Here is a 24,474-nt window from a genome sequence, read left to right on the forward strand (position 1 = left end):
AGTGGTGTGAAAAATGCCGGGCTGGGCGTGGGAAGACAGTGATAACACTCCAACAGGTGTACTCTGCTTTGGGGGCAGGCTCTGTCCCTTTTTATTCTTGTTAAAAGGGCTTTGTTTTTTCCTTTAGGAGGGGACAACAAAAATAGGAAGGATTGACTCAGACCAGGAACAGGACATTGGTAAGTGATAGAACATTTGGGTCTGACACTGTGACAGATACTCATGCCTGACCTGACCAGTATCTTTAGAGGAAACTGATGATGCTCTGAGAGGAAGGAGTCTTTGAAGATCAAGGGGCCATTCCTCTTTTGCTGCTACGTTGAGGTTGTGGGTCAGGGATATGTTGGAAGGAGACCCACACGGTGGGAGGATCCAGGTCTGGGTGGTTTCAGGTGGTGGCTTTTCCTCTCTTGTCATAATGTAAGATCTTCCAGATGTAGATTCTGATCTCATAGAAAGAATGTTTTCCTGGGTTGTCTGCCCACCCCGTTGACCCCCATTTCTTGTATAGTCCTGCAGGGGCAGTGGATTGAGAGAGACCACTGTACTATCACCAGTGCCTGTGGGGTAGTCATTCTGCGGCCTGCCCAGGGGGCCCGCTGCACAGTCAATGGCCGGGAGGTCACTGCCTCCTGTCGTCTGACTCAAGGTAAGACTGCTTATAGCTCTATTTATGCCAGGTTGAGGGATGGACTCCCTCCATTCTCATGGGCCAAACCCAGAGAGCTCAGTGAAGCAGGCTTTAAAGATGGGACACCCAACCTCTGCACTCAGAGATGTGAAGATTTCCTAATACCATCCTCTTCCCATAAACAAGGAAGCCTCAATTCCAGGGTTCCAGGGTGGAGAATGACTCTCTGAAATTTATACCTGTGTCCTTGGGAAAGTCTCTAAACCTCAGCTTTCTCATCTATAAAACAGCGGTAAGAGGATTGTTGTGAGGATTCAATGAGCTAGTTCATGTGATGTTCTTCGCAGGCTTCTTGGCACCCAGTAAATACTCATTATCATCATTACTGTTAGTACTATAGTTAATCTGTTCAAATTCTGTGTATCCTTTGAGGCTGAGCTTAGATTCCCCCTTCCATGAAGCATTCCCTCACTATTCCAGTGGGAACTCATTTTGCTTTCCCTTGGAGTAGCAGAACTCCTCCTATTCATTTTGTTAAATTCAGTATTTACACTGTGCGATATCCAGTGAATCTTACTGACTCACCTAAGTTATCAGCTTGTTGAGGGCAGGATTTTGCCTTCCAGAAGAGTACCCTGTACATAATATATACTCAGAACATGAGCTGTTGATGAATTCTCACTTGTCTCTGTCACAGGAGCAGTCATAACCCTGGGGAAGGCACAGAAGTTCCGATTCAACCACCCAGCAGAGGCCGCTGTCCTGCGGCAGAGAAGGCAGGTGAGTGTGCTGTATTTTCAAGGTGGCTGCCAGCCTCCCTGCTTCTTTTTGAGGGACAGGTTTGAGCTTTGTCTTGTTCTCTTGGAGTGAGGGTGGTGACAGCAGCCGCACTGCTTTTCTTCCTTGTTCCCAGGTCGGCGAGGCTGTGGGTGGCAGTGGCTCTTTGGAATGGTTGGACTTGGATGGAGATGTCACTGCCTCCCGGTTGGGTCTTTGCCCTTTGCTTTGGAAGAAAAGGTGAGAAACATGTACTCCTTCCGCTGTGGAACCTACTGTTCTTACTTCTTAGTCTCTTACAACATGGAGCTGGACGGGGGAGGTGAGTGTAGTAGCCAAGCTCTGAGTGAGGCCTGTGTAAGTGATTGAGGGATCCCGAGCTGGCTGCTTAGCTTGGTGTTGGCAAGGAAGTGGTCTCGGCACTCATTCATTTCCTCTTCAGTGTTGTAACTTTCTTCATCACTGAAAGGAGTATATTATTTGGTATTTCCTGTGGCCACTTTCTTCTGTCAAGATTTGAATGTGATGTGTTCATATGTATCTTTGAGACTGCTTCTGAACTTACCTGCCTGTGTCCCCCTTTAAATTCTGGACTGCCTATGTGTGAGCTCGTAGCGTGTGTCAACTTCCAGGACTATGGCTTCCTCCAAGTTTTTAAAGCGAGTGTGGGACTGCGAATCTTTTTTTCTCAATACCAAGGGTCCAGAACTACATATAAGAGGGTCAGAAACTCCCGGAACAATATGCAAGTATCTTGGGGTTCTACTCTCTTATACCCACTTTGCCTGCATTGTGAACATGGAAGCATGGCATCAGAGTTTTCTATGTGATTGGTGGCAACTACTATTCTTCTTCATAGTCATTCTTGATTCATTTCTACATAGAATGCCCTTCCCAGATCTACATGTCTCGTAAGTCTGATACTGGGAACAGTGATATCCTTCCCATAAATCAAAGTACCCTCTGACTTGGGGATGTTCTATAAAGAATGTCAGCAGGAGACTCAGTGTCCTGAGACCACTGGTGTTAGGAGGCTGCCCAGCACCATGAGCACGGGGATCTGGGATGGTTCTGATGGCCCTTTCCCCTGGTTCCTTCAAAAGGGATCTAGCTGCTCTTTTCTCAGGCCAGGAGCATTTGGTGGCAGCTGATGACAATCTTGGGTCTGACCTTGGTGGTGAGGGATATTCGACGTAGGAGGAGAAGTCCTGTGATGCAGGGGCCATGAACGGCAGGCAAGTCCTCACATGCAGGCTGCTAAGGACTGAAGGATGGGGCAGAGTCTAAGGCAGGATGGCCCCAGTGTTGCATGATGAGGACTCTGTGGGTGACAGGGAAGGTGGGAGAGGTGACACAACTGGAGTGTATCAAGGCGAAGGTGGATTAAAGAGCAGCTGGAGCTTTTGTTTTGTCAGAGTACAGTCATGAAAGAAGGCCTTGTCTTAGGTCAGCTTCTGCTGGGAAGATGCATTGGAGCTCTGACTTTCCCAGAGTTCAGAGGTGTACAGAGAACAGCTCTGCAACTTAATGAGCTGTGATATCGAAAAGTCATGTTGGAGTTGGATAAAGCTGCATCACATCCTGAATTTCTGAAGTAAAAGCTGTGTGGCTTTAGGCAAGTTACTGAGTCTCTGAGTCTGTTGGCTCACCCTAAGTAAGGGTACCACTATCTGTCTCCAAGAGATCTGTGTGATAAGGATTGAAAGAGCAAGTATACATGGAATGCTTTGCTGGCTACCTGATGCTGCCAGCCCCACTGCTGGAGGCCCTTGTGTGGAGCTGCCCACGTACACAGCCTCCCTTTCATTATTGTGCCTCCTACCTTGTCCCAGCTGTCCCATCCACCCTAGAGAACACGGGTCTTCTCCTGGCTTTTTAAGGTCTTCTCGTCTCTCTAGCCCGCGGTCACTGACATGACCTTTTAGCAACGCCAAGAATGCACCCTTTCATTCGGAGAGGACAGAGAAGGATTGGAGAATCAAGGCCTCTCCCACTCGCTGCCTCCACTCTTTAGCACCAGCTCCAGGAGCCTGTGGGCTGGGCTGGTCCTACGCAGCTCCCGTAGCTAGCATCTGCATGCCAGCCACTGGTGGAAGTGGGGTGGAGTGGGGCTCAAGCCTGTGATTGGGCAGAGGGACCGGGGAGAGAACCCATGAGAGAGGAGAAAACTGCACGTTGTCAGCTGGGCTCCCAGACTAGGTTTGTGGCTGTGTCTCCGTGAGAATCTCATCTGTTCTGGTGAGGTTGGCTCTGAAGCCTTTCCTTGTCCTAGAGTTTTCTTCCCTCATTTTTCTCTCTGGAGGAGGACTCATAGGGAGCCTGCAAAGTTGGAGCTAACTCCAGAGCCAGAGGAGATTGGCCAGCCTGCCTCTTTTTTCCCTTTGCAGCAGTGATCTAGACCAGAGAGGAGTTAGTCCTTGAAAACCTTGCATTTTCCCCTTTGGAATTTTGGGTGCTTAGCCTTAAGTGCTTAGAGCCTGGGAGACCCTGTTGCCGCTGCCACTGCCGCCTTAGGGAGTATACACTGCTGCATTCTGCTGCAGAAGCTGTCAGGCCTCGAAGCAGCTGGGAGGGCTGGGAGAGAGGGTGGGGGAGGGCGTGATGGAGTGCTGGCATGCAGGGGACCAGGCAGCACCGGGGAGATGCTGGAGCCACCCAAGATGAAGGGCGGTCATCTGACAGAGGTCCTTGGCTGGCAAGTAACCGAAGACTTGCCAGTAGTAATCTACCCAGATATGTAACATAAGGTTGGTATTTTTTTTTTCCGCATCCGCTTTCTGGGAACTTGACTGATGTGCATAGCAGAGGAGCCATTTTTCAGTCTGTTGGCATGTGGCATCTCAGGTGAATGTGCTGTGTCTCTAATGATCATCCCAGACAGCTTCCCCTTGCAGGTCTTGTTGGTGCTGTGAAGGAAGCTGAGATGGGTGCACAGAAGCTGCCTGGCTAGCGGCTGGGGGAAGGGTAGAGGACGTCCTCTACTCTGGAGAAACAAATTGTGAATCTCAGGATTGGGAGACAGGGAGAGAAGGAAGTTGTGTCTACTTTGTGAGAATTAAGAATAAAGATGCCCTTCCTGCTCTTTGCACCTGATGGTCTGGACTTTAGCTGGGTTTATGTAAGACCCTCTGATGGTCATGTTTGTAATTCAGCTATGTCTGTGGTCAGACAAAATTTGGAGCAGTAATGCAGGCATGATACATACAAATACATGTATAAAATGTTTCCCATTAATGGCCTTTTCTATCTGTTTGGTGTAAACTGGTTTTCTATTCTAACTGCTGTCCCGAGTCTTTTGCCTCACATGTGGCAAAGGGTGCTTTTCCACTTTTCTGTACATTCCAGTGTGCGTATTTGGCCTTTTGCCCATAGTAGTGAGCGCCGTTTTCCCCCAGAGCATACTCAGATATCTTGGCCTGTCCAAGTCCTCGACCCATTGTAGATTGAGTCACCTCATAGCCTCCTTCCCAAGGAAGAGATTGCTATTATGTCACCCCCTATCCACACTCCCCCCCCCACCCTATTCATCCTTCACTCTCCTCTAAAGACTGCATTAAGAAATCACAATTTCTTCTAAGACAGAGGCAGGAAACTTTCTGTAAAGGTATTTAGTATTTTAGGATTTGTGGGCCATACAGTCTCTGCTGCAGCTACTCAAGCAGCCTAGATAATACATAAGCGAACGAGTATTCCAGTAACACTTCATTCACAAAAACAGGCAGTGGACCACATTTGGCCCACAGACTATCTGCTTTGATATGCCCTCTGTGATTTCATTCTGCTCTACAAAGTAGTAAATGTAAGCCAGGTGAACCCCCCAGAGTTCTGCTCACACTGTCTAGGGTCAAGTTATTAAGCGGGCCTTAAAGAAGCATGGTGTCTTGGGACCGGAAGGAAGGCTAAGGGAGGGCAGACTGGGGCTTTTTTTTTTTTAGCCCGAGGCAGATCCCAGTCCCTCCCAGTCACTCCCTACTCCCACCACCCAGAATGCCCATGCAGTTGGCTCCTTTAGAAATCCAAATGACATGGATGGAGAGGCCCTGCTGTGAGGTCCTTGCGTAGGAGACCATGTATGACCAAGGGAAAAACTACGCAGGTAGAAGCTGTCAGTCTTCAGAGGAAGACTCTAACTCATCCATGGCCACGCAGGAACTTGATGGCAGAATAAAGCATGACTGCAATCTAGAATTCTTTTTAAACTTTGTATTACGGAGATTTCCAAATACACAACCAGTGATCAAATCATGGCTAATCTTGTTTCATTTATCTCCCCACTCCCTTTCCACTTTCCCCTGCTCTCCTCCAACTGGATCTAAATAAATCCCAGTTTCACCAGTAAGTACTTCAGTGTATATCTCTGAAAGTTACGGTAGAGTGTAAAACGCTTGAACCCTATTCTTGGGCTCATCACTGAGAACCGCCCTCAAGGGGAGACCAGCTCTCCTCTGGGTCTCCATCCACACACACAGGTGTGTTGTGCATATAAATTCTCTCTCCTCTAGATTGGCTGTCTCCTACTCCCAGATCACAGAGGGTTTCTGTTTCACAAAATGGAGATGGAGTCATAATCTCTGAACATGCAGGAGAGTTTCCATTCCCACAATGTTTGTTAGAGCTTCTGTTCTACTCTGTTTCCAGCAGATTTTAAGCAGATCTTTTTATTCTTTTTTAAGGGACAAAGCTTCTTGATTTAGCTAAAATGTTTGTGTTTTTTAAAGCTGCTTTACTTTCCTGGTCATTTCCCTTAACCAGAATGAACCTGTATTTCTGGTCAACTCACGGTCTAAGAATATGCTAGTCTAAGGACCATTCTCCCCTCCTGCACTGTGACATCATGAACTGCCTGTGACAGCGTGCCTATGTGTCCCAAGTTGCCAGAAGTTCAAAGCCCTCTCTGCCCTGTTGAATTCAGGGCTCTCAGAAGGGCTAAGACTGCCACTGGTTTGTCCTGAACTGGGTTTGCATTTCTCTTGGGTAACACCGGCCCCTCTGTGATAGGAGAGTGCTGGAAGAGCAGAGTGACGAGGACCACCAGCCACTGAGGGCTGGAGAGGCGCCCCAAAGGGCCCAGATTCAGCAGCAGCACTACGTGGGGGATTTGAGGCAGCGAATCCTAGCGGGACAGATTAGAACCAAAGAGGATCTGGAATTGGACCAGGCACACATCAGCCAGCAAATTAAAGACAGTAGGTGCCCACTGCTCACTGTGTCTGCTTCACCTTCTCATCTCTTCATTTTCATGCTTCCACATCCTTCTGTATTCTCTCCTTTGTTTTCTTTGTGATATGATGGAATCTTTGGTATTAGGTGTTCTCTTCCCTCTTTCAGAAACCAGAGACTCTTATGAGGGGCTGGAAGCAAGAATAAGGAAGCTACCTTCCTTACTGCCCCTCACAGTGACGGACCCCCTGCTCTCTCCTCACATGCACATTTATCCATGCTTTGCTGCTTGCCCCAGCATGTGCTAAGGCCTGGGGGCTTCCTTCCCTTCCCCTGTGGTAAGGGGGCCCAGTAGCCCTCATCCCGGCACATAACTCCTGGCCAGCACTTTCCCTCCATTCATGTCTAACCACAGCCAGAGGTGTCTGAGTCTAGGCTGCACGGGCAGGGAGGGAGGTGCTGACTTTCTCTCAGAGTGTCTTTGGTTCCCAGACCAGCAGCAGCTGCTCGGAGAAGAGACCTGGCTGGCTGGCTTGCAGCAGCAGCGAGACCACGTGGCAGAGAAAGAACTTGAGGCCTGTGTGCCTCCTGGTGCTTGGCTTCAGGCAGATCCTGAGACTCTGCTGCCCCCACTGGTCCGAAGCCAGAAGAAGGAGGTGCGATTGCAGCTTGGGCGCAGGAACATACTTCGGGCAGCACAGCGGGACATCCGGCGAAGAAAGTCCTCCTTCCACCTAGAGAGAATCCTCAGAAAGCAGAGGCTGCTGGAGGCCCAGAAGGGACTGGAGCAGCCCAAGGCATTGTGCTGGCTCAAGGATGACCACACCCAGAAGCCCCCATACTGGGTACCCAGCACTGACACCATGGTCCCAGGGCCTCAACATAGAAGCAGGCGGACAGGTTACAGTTCTTTGAGCCTCCAAAGGCTCTGCAGCCGGTACTTGCCCCAGCTACACAGGTACAGCCAGCAGTGGTCATCTGGGATCATTGGCTGAGGTTTACAGCCTTGTTGCTCAGGTGGCCTTCTTTACTTCCCAGGGCCTCAGTTTCTCAGTCTGTGAAATGGAAAGATTTGCTTACTCCTCCCTTCCCCACCACTTTTCCCTCTTTCTCTGTAGGTGAGATCTTCTAAGACTCAGGCTTTTACCTTCTCCCATTCTGAGTGGCAACTCTTGCTGCCTCGGTGGTCTCTTCCAAATGAGAATCTCAGCCTCATTTTTTTTTTTAAGATTTTATTTATTTATTTGACAGAGAGACAGCCAGCGAGAGAAGGAACACAAGCAGGGGGAGTGGGAGAGGAAGAAGCAGGCTCCCAGCAGAGCAGGGAGCCCTATGCGGGGCTCAATCCCAGGACTCTGGGATCATGACCTGAGCCGAAGGCAGATGCTTAACGACCGAGACACCCAGGCGCCCCTCAGCCTCATTTTTCACCTGCTCTTTAGACCCTGGCTATCCACGTACATCTCCCTGTGTTTGTCCTGTCACCAGCTCCATCTCATCTCTCCTCACACCAGACTCGGTTCCCACATGCTTCTTCCCTCTCCCTCCTGCCTGTCCTGCCACCTCAAGTGAGTTTCCTGACCTTACCTTCCAATTGATAAGCGAGTGGAACACTATCTTTCTGACTCCCAGGTCCCATTTGGGATCTTTCTTGTTTTTTTTTTTCTCCTTCACTCCTTGCATTCAGTCAAGGTGAGGATGGAGCGGGGGACTGTGTCTGCTTCTTTATATCCTCCAGGCCTAGCCCAGGGCCTTGCCCATAGTATGTGTACAGTTCATGTCTGTCGGTTCTGTTGGCTCACCTCTCTGGTCTTCAGAGGACTAGGCAGGACTTTTTTTTAAGACTTTTTATTAAAATTAGTATGCCTATCTCCCACATTCAGCAGTTACCAAGATTTATCATGCTTGCATTAATCTCCTTTCTGTCCTTTTTCTGATGAAGTATTTTTGTTTTTTATTTTTATTTTTAAGATTTTATTTATTTGACAAGTAGGCAGAGCAACAGGCAGAGGGAGAGGGAGAAGCAGGCTCTCCACTGAGCAGGGAGCCCAACATGAAGCTTGATCCCAGGATGCTGGGATCCTGACCTGAGCTGAAGGCAGACACTTAACCGACTGAGCCACCCAGGTGCCCCTGATGAAGTATTTTAAAACAAATCCTAGACATCGTGTCATTTCTAAAATACAAGGACTTTTCTTACAATCACATTGTCATTCACCTAACAAAATTAAGATCAGTTATTCAATATAATCTAAAACCTAGGCCCATATCAAATTTCTGTAATTGCCTCAAAAATATCTATTTACAGTTAGTTGTTCAAATTAAGATCCAAGTAGGATTCACATACTGCATGTGGCAAGTCTTTTAAGTTCCTTTTAATAATACTTTGTTTCATTTTTATTTCTTCGTATCATTGATTTATTAAAGGTGGATCGGTTCTACAGAAGATGCCACTTTATAGATTTGCTTGTTTGATTCTTGCAGTCTCATTTAGATTGTTCCTCTGTTCCTCATACTGCCTATTAATGGAAGTTTTCCCTAAAGCATGATTAGATTCAGATTCAGTTCAGTCTTTTCATAAGATAAAGAAATTGAGCAACAGAATGTACCTGGGCTCTCTGAAGCCAAAACTGTAGTCCATAGTTGCTTTTTGTACCTATAGAGCTTTTTTCCGACCTCAAAGACTAGAGGGGGTAGTGACATTGGTCTAGTTATTAACCTCCTTTAGAGCAAACTAAGTGGGACTTTATATTCCCTCTGTGAGCAGGAAATAGGGACCTTTTACTTTTCTAAAATGGTTTTCCTTTTCTCCACAGTGTTTTCCTGAATCAGGATCCCTCCACCATGTTACCTCCTATGCCTGACCCTACTGATCAAATATCAGAGAAAATTCCATCAGAAGAGTATTTGCCCCAGGCTGCTTCTTACCCTCCAAGGACAGGACACTTTAGTAAAAATGCCCTCTATTCCTCAGGCAAGCGGCATCTCTGCACTCCTAAGGTGGCCTTGGCAAGGAATGGAGCCTTAGCCTCAGGCAGCTGCCTCACTGTGAGTTCTGAGTCTGCCAGCATCCAGGAAATGCAAAGAGTGGGTAAGCAGCCCTGTCAAATGTTGTCCCAGAGCTTAGCCTCTCTGGATCATTCAGCAAACAAGCTAAAGCCGAGGGATGAGCCAGGTGCACTCACCCCTTCCACCTATACCAAGAGGGGTAGGGGACTAGCAGACCCTGACCACACACGAGCAGGGTGGCAAAAAGAAGGGAACCTTGGGACCCACAAGACTGCTAAGGGAACCTGTTGCACTTCCTCACATCCCCGTGGACCCAAACAGGCATCTGGATGTGGAAAGGCAGCCAAGACTTTCTGGGTGGAATCCAAACCACCTCCTCCAAGCCGGGCATCAAAAAGGCAGCAGAGGGTTCTAGTCAAAGACATTGCCAAGAAGTCCTCTTGTTTGCCTCATGGCAGCCCTTTGAGGGGGCAACACAGTGTGGGAGACCAAGATTCCACATCCTCACTCACAGATTTCAGCCCAAGAGTGGACCATGTAAGAGATAAAGATGGTGACTTATCTGATGCAGGTAGCAGTTACTCAGTGGATTCTCTCTCCTGTGTCTATGCCAAAGCCCTAATGGAGCCAAAGGACCCCGAGGGAAAGGAACAGGATCTCTCAGAGCCAGAGAACTCTGAAAGTGATGATGGCCAAATATCTGAGGACTCGCTGGCTGAGAAGGGGTATGAAAGCCCGCCAGACAGCCCAAGGCGTAGTTATCTTCCCAATGGCCATGGCCACTGTAGGGCCAGAGTTAGAGCCTCTGTGAGGGGCTTCACCACATCCTCAAACAGTGGACGGTTCACCCAAACCCAGAGGAGCTTTTCCTTGGATAGCCTGATTGATGCCAAGGAGGAACTACGGGAAGATCAGCAAGAAGAGGCTTTCTTCAGTTCAGCTGATGAGATGCCCACAGAGACTTTCTGGCACCTGCAGACCTCCAATCTGCCCACAGTGGACCAGGAGGCAACGTACAGGCTTGGTCCCATCAACCACGGGACAGGAGCCAGGCTGGATGCCATCCTGCCAATGAGCAGTTCATTTTACCTTGGCCCCCCGCCCCAGCCCCCCTGTGAGCAGCCTGAGTCAGAGGTAGAAGCAAGCTCCTCTGAACAGGCAAACACACTCCAAGGCCTGCAACTTTCAAGAGGCAGCCCTCTGTTGTCCATGGATTCCTGGTTTTCCTGTGACTCTAAGATCAATTCCAGCAGCCCCTCAGGAATAGTGGGTTCTTTATGTGCAAGTCCAGATATCCAGGAATCTCAGCCCCATGGTTGGGAGAGGCCTAGACACTGGCAAAATATGGAAGAACTAAAGCCATCAGGGGCAGAAACACTTCTGCCCTATAGCTCCAAACTTCCCCGAGGTTGTGCCGAGCTGCCCTGCTGTGTAAGCGGTGTGTACACAATCCCTGCTTCTGATACACCCAGGCTGTCGCTCTCGGGGTCTTACAGGCTGCTTCAGCCACGAGCTGCTGGCATCTTTCAGGCCAGAGGTCTCCCTGACACAGCCCAGGAGGCCAGCTCTGAAGCATCCAACAACTCCAGTGTGTCAGGTGTTTTGGCTGCCTCTGCTGCCTCATTCACTCATGTAGGCAGTGCCCATGAGAGAGACTGGGCCGCCCTTCAGCAAAAGTACCTCCTTGAACTGTCCCATCCTGTGTTGCAGGCTGTAAGAGAATCCAGGCCAGCTTTCTCCTCCCTCGAAGAAGACTCTGCCTCCTTGACCCAAGCTTCTGGCAAAGAAACAGATACTCTATTGCCAGTTGGTTCTGGGGTATCTTGCAGTCGGGATTTCAGCAACTTTCCTATCCATTTATCCAAAATTAGGCATTTGAGAGCAGAAAAAGAACAGGACAGTTTGAGTGCTGAGTTAGAAGGTACTTCAGATTTCTTTACAGCTAGAGAGAAAGAGGTGAGTCATAGTGGAACTTACTCAGCAGATGTAGAATCATTGACTTCTGGAACTACAAATGCACCAGTCTTTGTAGCAGAGAACAAGATAGCAAATTCCAGGACTGAAGCATGTGAAGTCAAGCAGAACAGCTTGGAAGAGTCTTCTCAGAGTAGTGGGAAACCTCGACTGATGACTTCCTCTGATGAATGTTTTTTCCAGAAGAGCCGTTGTCACGGTCATGTCACCATAGCCACTAAAGAAAACCACTGGCCCCGTGGCGGGGCTCATCTCAGGAAGAATAGTGCAGGCCAGGAGGGGCAGTTCAGTCCCAGTCGCTACCCACCCCTGCAGGAAGAGAAAGTAGATTATCAGGAGAGCTCCAGCGAAGTGGTTGGAAAGCACCCAAGCGTTTCGTTTGCATTTCCGTCAGGTCCAAAGCGGTATTCCCACTCTGCTGCCTGGAATCCATTCCCGGCTTCCTTGCAGCCACCTCCCTTGGAGACATTCTATGTGACCAAAAGCCGGGATGCCCTGACAGAAACTGCCTTAGAGATCCCGGCTTGCAGAGAATCAAGAGTGCCTTCCCCACCCCCCAGAGAAGCCTGGGGCTTTGGTCATGACCATCAGGTTCTCCAAAATATTTATTTGAAGAATAAGTTGCCAGTGCTATTACAAAACCAGAATTCCAAGATTGCCTCATCTCAGCAGGGAGTCACAGCAGGGAGGCCATTTGATCTGAACACCAAGGAAGTTAGCAGAGAAAGAGGGAAGTACCCTGGAAATATTGAAGAAGAAAGCCACAATTCAGTTTATTTTTTTGTTGCTCAGAACAGACATTTTCTTTCATCTACTAGCACAAAAGTATGTGAATTTGAAAATCAAGTTGGAATTTTAAATAAACAGAGTCTTTCGGCGCTTCAGGAGGGAGAAAAGGCCACGGTACAGTCCTATTGCAATGTTTGCTCAAGCCATTCTAGGTCTAGGAGGCCTCTCCTTATTTGTGAGTCTGAGGCAGATGAGGAAGAAGAGCAGGATCACAGTGTGGTCCTAAGGCAGACTCAGGCCTTTGATATGAACAGACAGTTTCCTTCTGGCGCCAAGTCTGATTTCATCTATGAAACCATCAATTTAGCCCTTGACAAGGACATACTGGGGGAAACTGCTATTTCTTTGCAGTCCAGATCAGTACATCATAGAGTAAGTGGCCCAAAGATGATGGCCCCGGATGAGAGTCCAGCCCACAAGGGTGAGAGGAAGAATGAATCTGGGTTTCTTGGGAATGCTCTCTATTCCAAAGGCAGCTCAAAAGAGTTTAATCTTCCGCAGACAGAGACTACATATGAAAGATTCCAGTCAGTTACATGCTCTCAGGAAAAAAACCTGAGTGAATGCAAAGGTTCTGGAAGGTCACAAGAAATGTTAAGCCCCAAAGAAGAACCTTCTGGAAAGAAGCAGAATAGAAGAGTCAACAGTGCTGATGAAATGGCCAGGCTAATTAGGAGTGTAATGCAGCTGGAAAGTGGCATCTTGGAAATTGAATCCAAGCAGAATATGCAGCCAAATGCTTCCCACACATTGGGAGTCAGTAAGGAGTTTGTGTTCCAGGACCGAAGGGACCAGGAGATGGCTGACTATGTCCTGAAGCCAGGCAGCTTTGGAAACCACCTGTCTTTGAAGGATCAGCCATCTTCTCAAAAACAGACAGATGATGTTACCTTTAGGGATAGCGAAGCTGGAGAAATAGAGGTTAACAGTAGCATTGGGAAAGGTCCCCAGGTCCAGAAAATCACCTTGTACCCCTTCAAGTCAAGGGAATGTGTACAAGACATTAAATTTGCAAAAGAGCACACTTGCCCAGCTGTATTAGACAGACCCTCCTGGCACATGTGTGATGATGTAGGGACATGTGCAGCTCGTAGAGAGTTTGCAGACATGTGTGCTGATCCAAGAACCAAGGGATTGGCTGATGCTCTGCCATTGCAGCCGAGCCCCAAGATGTCTTCTGAGAAGGAGGGCGAAGTGGGGAATGCATCTGCAAACCCCAGAGGGCAGCCCTGTGGCTTGGGAAGTCTTGAGGAACTGAAAACTGTGAAAAGTTTTTGGGAAAGCCAGGTTGCCAATTGTGTAAGTAGTTCTAAGCAAGAGGAGCCCAAAGTTCAAGGCAGAGTTGAGGAAATGGCTGTGCAAAGAGGAGGGAGCCTACAGGAACAAAACACAGTAGTCTCATCAACTCAGAAACTTTTCAGCCCAAGCCAGCATTGTATGGGCACATCTTATAGCCAGGAGACTGGTCCACTGCTGAGCCAGACAGACTCCTCTGTGGTTCCTCACGGAGACCTGAGTAGTACCTTGTCTTTGAAGTCTCCAAGGCTGCCAAGAGACTATCTTCATGCACATGATACTGTAGGCATCTCTTCAGTTGACTATGCGCTGGCTCCCACAATGTTGAAAATGCCTAATAGTCCCTTGGTAACTGGAGCAGGGAGTCAGAATCAGAGTGGAGAGCCCCAAGGCCACAGTCCTCAGGGAAATGTTAGAGGGGGCTCCTCCTTGGCACACTCTGCTTGGTGTGGGTCTGTGATATCCACGGCCATGGGATCTCATGGTCAGTCCCATGTATCAGAGAGCATTCCCCTGGAGGCAGAGGGCCACAGATCAGCAGATATCCAAGACCAAGGAGGGGACCTCAGAAGCATCTCAATGGGCTTGAGTCCCAGAGAGGGTTTTGCTTCAGAAGCCGAAGCAGATATACAAAGAGGAACAGAAAGAACCAGGTCACTGAACAGGGTCTCTAGCCCACTTGAAAAGAAGGCCCGCTGCCTCCTAGAAGAGGGTAACAGTCAAGGCCAGCAGGTGAAGCAGAAGGCAGAGAAAGAGGCTGAGGACCTCAGTTCTCCTAGTGGTACTTTCTCAGCACCTGTGTCCCTGCCAGGGGTGTCTCACCCAGAGCACCGTGCTCATACATCCACAGGCCTGGCTGTGTTGGAGATCAGACAAGCAAAGGCCCAAGGAAAGCAGCTTCATGACTTGGGGGCTGGAGGCAAAATTCTTCCTTACTATGAGACTTTATTAGGACCTGAATGTTCTTCAGGGGCCCCCAGTAGGTCTCAGTGTCCACAAAGGGACCAGTTAGTGTCAGACAGGGCCAGTAATGAGGCTGAAGCACAAGGATTTCATGTGGCATCTCTCTCTGCTGAACCAGGACATCTGTTGACTAATGAGAGGAAAGTTCCTCAGGCCACACCCCTCCCTGCAGATAGCTTTCAACATCCCCCCAAAACGGAGACTAAAACAGGGCCACAGCTTCCCTCACAGAATTCCTCCCCTGCAGCCCCAACTCCAGGCAAAAGCCATTGTGCTGGAGAACTGAGACATTTTCTGGGAGCCGATGAACAGTTTGTATGTCACACTTGTTCTGAAATCATAGAGAAAAAGAAAAAAGCAACTACAACACCTTCCTCTTCTGATCTTATGGGCTCGGGCAGTTTTCCTTCAACAGCTGTAGAGGACAGGAGGGAAATATCAGAGAAAGTAGTGGCTCCTTTATCTTCTTGGGCCCCTAATGATGATCCTGGCATGATTCCACATGGGGGAAGCCAGTTAGCTCTGTGGGAGACTGCAGAGGCCATGCGCCCTGGTGGTCAGGAGCACAGCCCAGTGCATCAAGAACCTAGAATTCTAGATACCACTTGTGGAGGAGGTTCAGGTAATTTTTTAGTGGCTGCACAGGAAGGAAAAACAACCTGTTTTGAAAGTCAGCTTGTGACCTGTGATGTTCAGAATTCTGTCAGCCTCTCAGCATGTACCCAAGACTCCTCCCAATGCCTTGAGGCTTCCACTGGCTTAGAAGAAGGGAGGGCAAATCCCAAACAGGGTACCATCCTGCCTAGAGCCCTGAGGAGCCTTGAACTGGAAGCTCCCTTGCAGCAATGTGTGAAGTGGAAGGAGAATGTTGGCTGTGGGCTGGCAGAAGCCTGCGGTGCTGGCAGTCATCCCAGGCTGACTCCATTGCCAGATCAAAGACCTAGCCCAGGTCCTGGGGGAGTTCAGGAGGCGGCCCAGGGCAGATGCCCACGGCAAACTTCCTATTGTGTTGTCTTCTTAGGGAACATTGAAAGCAGCAGGACTCTTAGTCCATCTAGGGGGCAGGAAGGCAGAACAACTCCTTGCCAACATCTGTGTAATCCTCAACCTATTGCTTCTCTTGCCTGTTTCTCCCCACCCTCCACTATACCGTGTTATAGAGATGGTGACCTGGGAAAGGGGAGTTCCAAGACTGCCCTGTACACTCTCCAGCCACCCTGCATAGTGCCTTCCAGAGCCTGTGGAATGGATGAGAGAGGAGAGGGCTGTTCCGGGGAACCTGAAGTGCTCTTGGCACCTGGCCTTGAGCCCAAGGGCATTCATAAGGATCTTGGGCCAACAGACAGCAGCACTCGGGAGCCTTCTGCTTCTGCTGCTGTCCTATCTCTGGCTCAAGGGGGCAGCTCCCCTTCTGTGCCTCATGGGGGGGCAAGTTCACTGAGCCACTCAGTGGCTGATGGAGGCTCAAGGTCAGTAGAGGATCCTGAGAAAAAGGCTGCTGAGAAGAAAGCCAGTACAGAGCTTGAGGCTGCCTTTTCCTCTGCAGGCATGTGCTCTGAGCCACAGAGGATGTTTCGGGACAGCTCTGGAGGTAGCCAGAATGCACAAGAGACTCAAGACAAGCCAGAACCACCCTTAACAACTGAGAGACCACACACCCTGGATTTAAGTGAAGGGTCTGTTGAGAGTGAGCTTCTGGGGGAAGCACAGCATGGATATTTAGGAAATGCAATCCAATGCCTTCCAGAAAAGCAGCAATTTTCCTCTAAGTCCAGAGATCACAGTGGCTTGGATCCCCAAGCCGGATTTGTAGCAAAGTTAAAACACATCTCCAGGCACCAAGCTGATGGTCCCTGGGAGGAGGAAGAACAGCAGAGAGACCAGGAGTCAGGTGGTGGTAAAGAACCTGCCCAGGGCAGGACTTCTCAATGTTCCCATGAAGGTGGCTTAGACGGCTGTCAGATTAGAGATGCAGGCAGAGAGGAGGCATGTGCAGCCAAGCCCCGTGTATCTAAGATGTTCTCATCAGGCTTCAAAGACTCAGCCACCATGCCTTTGGGGCAAAGTGAAGCCCCATGGCCCACACCCCTGAGCCCTGGCCTGCCTGCCTCTGGCAGGGAGCAGCCGGCTCCCCCCAACAGGTGCTCACTTCCTGTGATTGCAGTTGTCTCTGGCCCCAGACACTCTAGGTCCTCCCCCAGACCACAGTTCTCCGAGGTCAGCTCTTCCCAGTCACTTCAGGAGCTGAACATGAGTGTGGAGCCTCCTTCCCCCACAGATGAAGATACACAGGAGCCTAACAGATTGTGGTTTCCACATCCCACAGACTATTTCTCAGGTAATTCAGCAGTGAGAACATCTCTGGAAGGTGAGGGCTGCGGTCAGAAAGCCTCATCTAACTTGGACAATAGCACTGCTGATTATTGGCTCCCGAAACCTGCCACCCCTCCTTACCCAAGGTCATCAACTCTCTCTTGCATGCCAACCCCTGATTTCATGACTGGCTGGACATCTAGTACCCTGGAAGAAGAGGCCTGGCAGGAAAGTCCAGAGAGACCAGGTGGCCAGGCCAGGCCAGAAAAGTGGCACTCTAAGGCAGACAAAGGAACGTTACACTTTAACTCCAGTGACATCAATCCCTACATCCTATCCTCCCGTCCAGAAGGGCCTGTGCAGATTGGCTGGAAGCAGTATGTGTTTGGCAGTGCGGTGGATGTGTCCTGTGGCCAGATACCCCAGGGCCTGATACCATCAAACATGGCCCATTGTTCAAGCATGGACAATGGCCTAGAATGCCAGAACTCTCCACTCTACTCCCACCTCAGCACCTATGCCAATGCCCGGGACCTGTCGAGCCCACACAGCATTGGAAATGCCCAGGGTTCACGTAAGCTCTGGGAAGTATGGGGTTCCTCATTTGCCTTGGAGAACCTCCACATCCTGAACAGCCCTGAAGGAGCAACCCCTAGTAAGGGTCCTGACAAGAGAGCCCAGTTCCCAGGTACCCCTGATGAAGCAGGCTGGCTGAGGAGTGAGGCCCTCCTGGCTGAAGGAAGTGCTGCAGGTCCAGTAGATGACATTATGCTGCCTTATCCGTCAGAGGCGGGTGGTCCTGTGGGACAGTTCAGGATGGGCACCTTGGAGCAGGGCACACAGACCCTGGGGTGTAGTCTCTGCTGGAGCTCCACCGACATCTCCTCTGCTCAGCCAGAAACTGGTGCAGTGCCGGTCTCTGGTCTGGTCACCTGGACCAGTATGCATAATCTGTCTCTCCACCTCTCACAGCTGCTGCACAGCACCTCGGAGCTGTTGGGGAGTCTCTCCCAGCCAAGTGTGGCTGAAAAGGAGCAGAATATCAAGAGAGAGACCCCAGATGAGGTGACCCAGGCTTTTATGATAGACGGCTGTACCCAGACCACCATGGACAAGGGCATCCAAACTGACCTGGCCTTACCACCTCTGCACCTTCAGGCCCCAGAGGCCAACCCCCAGGAGGTCAATGTGGTCCTTGAAGTGCTGGGCTCAGATATTCCCACCATGTCTCAAGGACAGGGATATGTCACGGGGACACTTCAGAAGAAAGAGGCAGAGGAAACAGCATGGAAAATGGCAGGGCCTTCAGAACTTCGGGAAGAAAGCCTCCACTGCAGACCCGAGAGCCTTCTGGAACCCCCATCCCACTTGAGGTTTCAGAAAGCTCACTTTGGGCAGAACCTCCCTTCCGTAAGCCCTCAGGCTTCTCCTGATGCCTCCCTACCTCCCAACTCTCAGCCAGAGGAGCCCTCCTGCCTGGTTGTTGGTAGCCCGAGCCTCACTGGCTCCCAATCCCCAGAGCCCTGCCCCAGTGCTGCAGTCTCTCTCAGGGATCCTAAGGTCGAGAAGGACCTGGGCACCATGGGTATGTTGTTGGTGGACAGGGCCTCCTCCCCAATCCTCACACTTAGTGCCAGCACCCAGGGGTTGGGGCTCCCTGCAGACTCTTTGTCAGCCACAACCCCCTCAGCTTGTCCTCTTGAAGGCCACCAGGAGCTTGTCTCCAGCCCAGATCTTCTCCCTGACACCTCCAGGCCTCCAGTGGATAATCATTCTCAAACCGCTGATGAGTCAGGTGGCTCCCAGAGAGTGGGCGCTCCATGTGGGGAAGGCAGCAGTCCCTTAGAAAAGAGTGATGGCAGGTCATTCCTTGAGGTAAGCTCCCCAGGCAGGCTGCCACAGAACCCGAAACTCCAAGTCTGTTTCTTAGAGCAGGCGCCTCAACAGCTTCAGCCCAAGACCACCACCTTGCTCCAAAGTAGACTGCCAACCCCCTCACTGCGGAGCAGGAGCCAGAGGCTGGCTGATAGCTTTGTGTCAGAGGACCTGGCTTCCTTGGAGTGTGGCCCAGTGAGCAGTAGGGGGGCAGGTCAATGGCAGAGCAAGACAGAAAATGGCGGTGAGAGTTCAGCATCTCCAGTGGAGCCACAGCCCACTCTGGACTTTTCGTCTTCAAGGGGAGGTCTCCAGCTCCTCAGCCCCTGTCCTATCTCTGAGTTGACTGATACTTCAGGGCTCCAGGGTTCCACTTTGGGCCCGACCAAGGCCTGCCAATCTGAGGTGTTACTGTGCTCCAGTTCCCAGGTGTGCATGGCCCCTGAGCCCCAGCATCATGGCCTGAGGGACTTCCCAGTGCATAACAAATTTACTCATTGGTCTGGGGTTCAGGATGGCTCTCCTGGGGGGCTAAGTGTGAAGGAGACCAGATGTGATCCAAGCTCTGGAGAGCAGGGACAGAAGCCCCTACAACCTCCTGATGACCAGAGCCAGGATCCTCAGTGGTCCCAGAGGGAATCGATCCCTCTGCAAGTTGGGGCCCAGAACCTCCCACTCAGCATGGAACTCACAGAAGCAAAACTGCACCATGGCTTTGGGGAGGCAGCTGCCCTGCTGCAGGTGCTGCAGACTGGGACAGGGGAGGCGCTCGCTGCTGAAGAGCCTGTGCGGTCCACCTGGGAGGAGCTCTATGCCCGGTAAGGGCCCCCAGCCTGGTGGGGAAGGCCAGAGGTGGGCTGAAAGAGAATCAGGGATAGCTAGTAGCTGGCTGTTCCTTTTTCCCCTTGCTAAGCTCTGGGATCTTCCAGGGATCAGAGGTAGATCTTAAGATGGAGAAGGGCATTCAAGGCCATCTTCAGTGAATCAATCACATTTTGTTTCAGGCAAAAACAAACCATTGAGACCCTCCGGAGAGAGCGGGCTGAACGACTTCAGAACTTCCATTGGACACGGAGCCTTGGTCCCCAGAAGCAACTGAGCCTCCTGCCCAACAGGGATCTCCCCACCCGGGACCTACCCAGCAGGCGCCGAGAATACCTGCAGCAACTGAGGAAGGATGTTGTGGAGACCACCAGGTAAGGGTGGACCCAGAACGCCACCGAGAGCAGGTTGTGTATGGGGTGAGAGGACTGTGGGGAGGAGGGCCTGGAGAGCGGAGGCTGCAGCTTCCTTTGACAGGAGTGATTCCAGGGATTCCAGAAGTGGGTCCCATGCTTCTGTGGGCAAATGGAGGTGACTGTGGGAGAATGGGACAAGGGAAAGAAGAGGATGTGGGAGGGCACAGGGTGGGGACAGAGGTCATGGGAGAGTGTGAACAGAGTGGCTATGACCTACCATGTAAAACAGTAGGCCTGAGCCTCAGAGTGGGTTGTAAAACCAAACTCTAGGCAAAGAGAGGATGGTTTTGAAAGGTCTGGGGCAAGCAGGCCAAGGCTGTCACCCACCCACCAACAATGTTAGAGGGCATCTCTCCACCCCATGGTTTTCCTCAGGAGCCCAGGGTCGGCATCACGGTCTGCTCACCCCGCCTCTGACATAGCACTGATGCTGCAAGAATACCAGCGTGCCCGTGAGGAGGCCAAGGTGGAGATTGCCCGGGCCCGGGCCCGGCTACAGGAGCAGACTGAGCAGGAGAAGCTGAGAATCCGCCAGCAGATCATCTCCCAGCTGCTGAGGGTGGGGAGTGGGGCAAGCCAGTGATGTCAGGGTAGGCCTGGAGCCTGGGGCAGATGTCAGACTGGGTCAGCATTCACTGGGGCTGCCTCTGAGACAGGATGTGGCATTTGGAGGAAGGTGTTGGACTCCTAGTACCAGCGCAAAGCTGTGCTCACTCTTTTTACATGTCATCCTGCTCTGGCCAGCTCTAGTTCCCAGGCCAGAGTCTGGGAGAAGGCAGCTTTGGTTTTTAGTTGGGGTAGGCATGTGGGGAGGCGTGAGGGTTTCAGGTTAAGGTGGAAGGCGCTGGGGAGGTGAGAAGGGGTGGTGTCAGGGGCGGAGTGGGTAGAGGGTAGGTTACACCCAGAAGCTGGTTTACAGCCCCCTGTCCTTCTCAGGAAGAAGAAAAGCTGCACACGCTGGCCACGTCCAACTCCCTGTGTACCAGCTCCAATGGAAGCCTCTCCTCTGGTGTTACCTCTGGCTACAATAGCAGCACAGCCTTGCCAGACCAGCTCCAGTCCCCAGACAGTGTGGTGAGTAGGCAGATGCTAGCAATGAGCCAGGGGCCAGACCACGGAGGCAAGAATTGCCTCCTGGAGGCGGCTGCTGACATGAGCCCTTCTCGTGGATGATAGATAGCCTTTGGTTTTCTTTTTAGTTTTGTTCGGGAAGAAAGCCTCCACTGCAGACCCGAGAGCCTTCTGGCACCCCCATCCCACTTGAGGTTTCAGAAAGCTCACTTTGGGCAGAACCTCCCTTCCATAAGCCCCCAGGCTTCTCCTGATGCCTCCCTACCTCCCAACTCTCAGCCTCCCAACTCTTGCTCCCTGTTTATTCATCCAACATTAAACATTCAGTGTTTATTTTGTAGGTAGTATTTAGGCACTGGGCATATAGCAGTGAGCAAAACATTCTTGTCCTTAAACCTGTTAGAGGGCTAAGTATAGCTTATTTTGTGATTAGTCACCATTGCAGTAAGTTATATGAAGCAGGGGTTCTAAGCCAACATAAAACGGGATCTGATCTAGTCTGGTAGGTCAGCAAAGATTGTCTGAAGAGGGTGCCTTTAACCTGAGACCAGGAGGGGTGAAAGGAGGTTAACAGAGGAAGAGCTTAGTGCTGGGGTGTCAGGTGTCAGGAGAGATGAGGGGGTGGGAACATAGTCTTCCAGGCAGGGAGCTTGGCAAGTGAGGCCCTGAGGGAGGAAGAAGCGTTGGAGGAACTAAAAGAAGGCTGGTGTGGCTGGAGAATAGCGAGACAGGAATGACTTGAGGAAGGACTAGGAAAGGGAAGATCACATAGGCCCTGTTGCGAATTCTGGCCCTCTGATCACGTTACTTCCCAGAAGCTGCTGTAAAGCTTTGAAGCAGGGGAGCAGGATGATGAGATTATAGAAGGGGGCAGAGCAGCTGTGGGTAGAGCTGTTGATGACCATGGCAAAGCCCAGTGAGAGTTGCCCATGCGTGGCCAGGAGCCCTGCCAGTGAGCACGAGCACGGGGCTGCCGCGGACAGAGAGCATCCCCAGGACGCAGGAGCCCATTGCCTGTGAGAGGAGGGCACAGGGTGGGGTCGGGAACAACACACACTTCTGGCTTGAGCTGCTGAAGGGGCGGTGATGACGACAGTGCTGAGGAGCATTGGAGGAGGACAGGTTGTATAGGGAAGATCGTGAGTCTGTACTCACTGGGTTTGTAGTGCTTGTGAGTGCGAGGGGAGCAGTTGGAAATACAGATCTGGAGCTTAGATGTAAGATCTGGCTGGGGATATAAAATTTGTAATTTGTTTTATATTAAACTTCACATGGTAAAAAAACAGTATTCAGACAGTAGCAAAGGACATACGATGTCAAGTTCATCTTTTAGTCTCCTGTTTGCCCTCCCCAGAAGCAATCATCCATCCCAGTATGGTGTATATTTCCAGAAGCATTCTGGAATACATTCTGTGTTTTAATATCTGTAAGAATGTGCATATCTTTTTCTTTAAATTTTCTTGTTTTTTATATATATTTTTCTATTTAAAATTTTTGTTATATAGTTTTTTAATCTTTTTTTTTTTTTTTGAGAAAGTGTATTTCTAAAGCACATGAATGGGAGCATATTGTACTGCTTTGTCCCTTTTCATCCTGAAGAATGTCTTTTGGACAACACTGCACACAAGCAAATCTGCTGACTCATCCTTTTTAACAGCTGAAATAGTGTTTCCTTTTTCTCTTTGCATGGTTTTAAATGTAATGTTTTGCATAGATAATCTATTCATATGGTATTCCTACCATCCATGTGGTAGAAAAGACAAAAAATACAGACATCTATAAAGGTATATAGGGAAGTACCTGTTCCTTTGCCTGAGAACCTGGTCCTCCTCCTTCACCCCACCCAAGCAAACAGTGCTGTTGTGCAGGGGGGCTTGACATCAGTCTTTTGCTGTTATGAACAGTGCTGCAGTAAGTGACTTTGTGCATGTATCATTTCATGCATGTGCAAATATATCCAGAAATGGACTCATACAAAGAGTCATATGCATTTGAGATCTTAATATTGACAAGTTTTACCTCATGGATGTACCAATTTATACTCCCACCAGCAATAAGAGACTCCTTGCCCCCACACTCTCACCAACATGTTATCAGATGTTTGAATTTTTGCTGAGCTCTCTGTTCATATCTTTGGTCCATTTCTCTATTTTTTTCTTACCGATCTCCAGAGTTCTTTGGCAAGCTAGCCCTTTGCCTGATAGGAATTATGTTTGTCCCAGTTCTTGGTTCTCTTGGCTTTGTTTATTGTGTTTGGAGCCATTCAGAAGTTTTTATTTATCAGTTTTCCTTCTAAGTGTCTATGATCTGATCATAACTAGAAACGCATTCTTCATTCCAAAGTTACAAAGAATTTCTCCTGCGATTTCTTCTGGAAATTATATGGTTTTATTTTTCATGTTTAAGTCTTTGATTAAAAAAATAAATCTTTGTTCATTTTGAATATATATATAGTATAAGTTGGGATCCAACTTTATTCTTTCTAGATGGCTATCAAGTTGTCCCTTTAACATTTGATAGTTCCTCTGGACAGCTCGTCTCTGCTTCACCAGCTTGAGATGCCAGCTTTTCTTACATAAGGCTTATAATGTGTTTTACTACCTGTTCTTCTTTTTCTGAGCTTTTCTTTTTTCTTTCTTTTTTTTTTTTTTTTTAAGATTATTTATTTGAGAGAGAACAGAGCGAATGAGAGAGAACATGAGTCAGGCCGGGGGGCAGGCAGAGACAGAGGGAGAAGCAGACTCCCCACTCAGCAGGGAGCCCGACATGGGACTCGATCCCAGGACCCTGGGACCATGACTTGAGCTGAATGTAGACGCTTAGCCGACTAAGCCACCCAGGAGCCCTTTCTGAGCTTTTCTAGAGTATTTTTTCTTGTTTACTTTTTATATGAAATTTAGAATTAGCTTAACTAGTTCATTATAAAAACTTGTTCATATTTTTAATGAGACCGTGTTAAATTTATAAACTGACTTAGGGAGAAATCTTATCTTATGCTGTGGAATTTCCAAACTAAGAACATAGTAAGTTCCAACCACCTTTTTGTGTTTATAATTTCCTTGACCTGTCTCTCAATTGCTTGTCAGATTTATTCCTAAGTGTTTAATTTTTTTGTTGTTGTTACTGTGTTTTATTTTTATTTTTTCGTTGCTGTTGTTCTACATTTATATCTTCTGTCTGGCTGTTATTTTGTATGTTTGAAAGGTACTGATGTATATGAATTTTGTGTCCATATTGTTTTTTGGTCTGTTTGCTAGATCTGTACTAATACAGTAGCTACTACCGCAGGTAGCTATCTTATTTTAAATTTAAATTAATTCCAGTTGAATCATAGCTTTTGCTCTTAGGTCACACTAGCCACATTTCATATGCTCAATA

General features: G+C 49.5%; 1 protein-coding gene across 7 annotated transcripts in view; it reads left to right on the plus strand.

The window, feature by feature from the left end:
- Positions 1-24,474, plus strand: part of STARD9 (StAR related lipid transfer domain containing 9) — a 123,855-nt gene that overhangs the window by 85,409 nt on the left and 13,972 nt on the right. For 5 of the 7 annotated variants that reach the window (XR_006775218.2, XM_045771576.2, XM_087859112.1 and 2 more), the window contains 10 exons: positions 128-179; positions 512-649; positions 1,329-1,411; positions 1,545-1,648; positions 6,407-6,594; positions 7,061-7,526; positions 9,385-19,605; positions 19,792-19,983; positions 20,401-20,584; positions 20,962-21,099. Coding sequence is in view for 4 of the 7 variants with exons in the window: in XM_045771576.2 (XP_045627532.2) it covers positions 128-179; positions 512-649; positions 1,329-1,411; positions 1,545-1,648; positions 6,407-6,594; positions 7,061-7,526; positions 9,385-19,605; positions 19,792-19,983; positions 20,401-20,584; positions 20,962-21,099 (11,766 nt within the window). In the remaining 3 variants the exon portion in view is untranslated. The remainder of the gene's footprint in view (positions 1-127; positions 180-511; positions 650-1,328; positions 1,412-1,544; positions 1,649-6,406; positions 6,595-7,060; positions 7,527-9,384; positions 19,606-19,791; positions 19,984-20,400; positions 20,585-20,961; positions 21,100-24,474) is intronic. The other 2 variants (XR_006775219.2, XR_006775222.2) reach the window with 1 other exon arrangement.

This window comes from Ursus americanus, chromosome 36 (genome assembly GCF_024610735.1).
Source record: "Ursus americanus isolate L20-20 chromosome 36, mUrsAme1.1.p, whole genome shotgun sequence".
Classification (NCBI taxonomy): Eukaryota; Metazoa; Chordata; class Mammalia; order Carnivora; family Ursidae; genus Ursus; species Ursus americanus.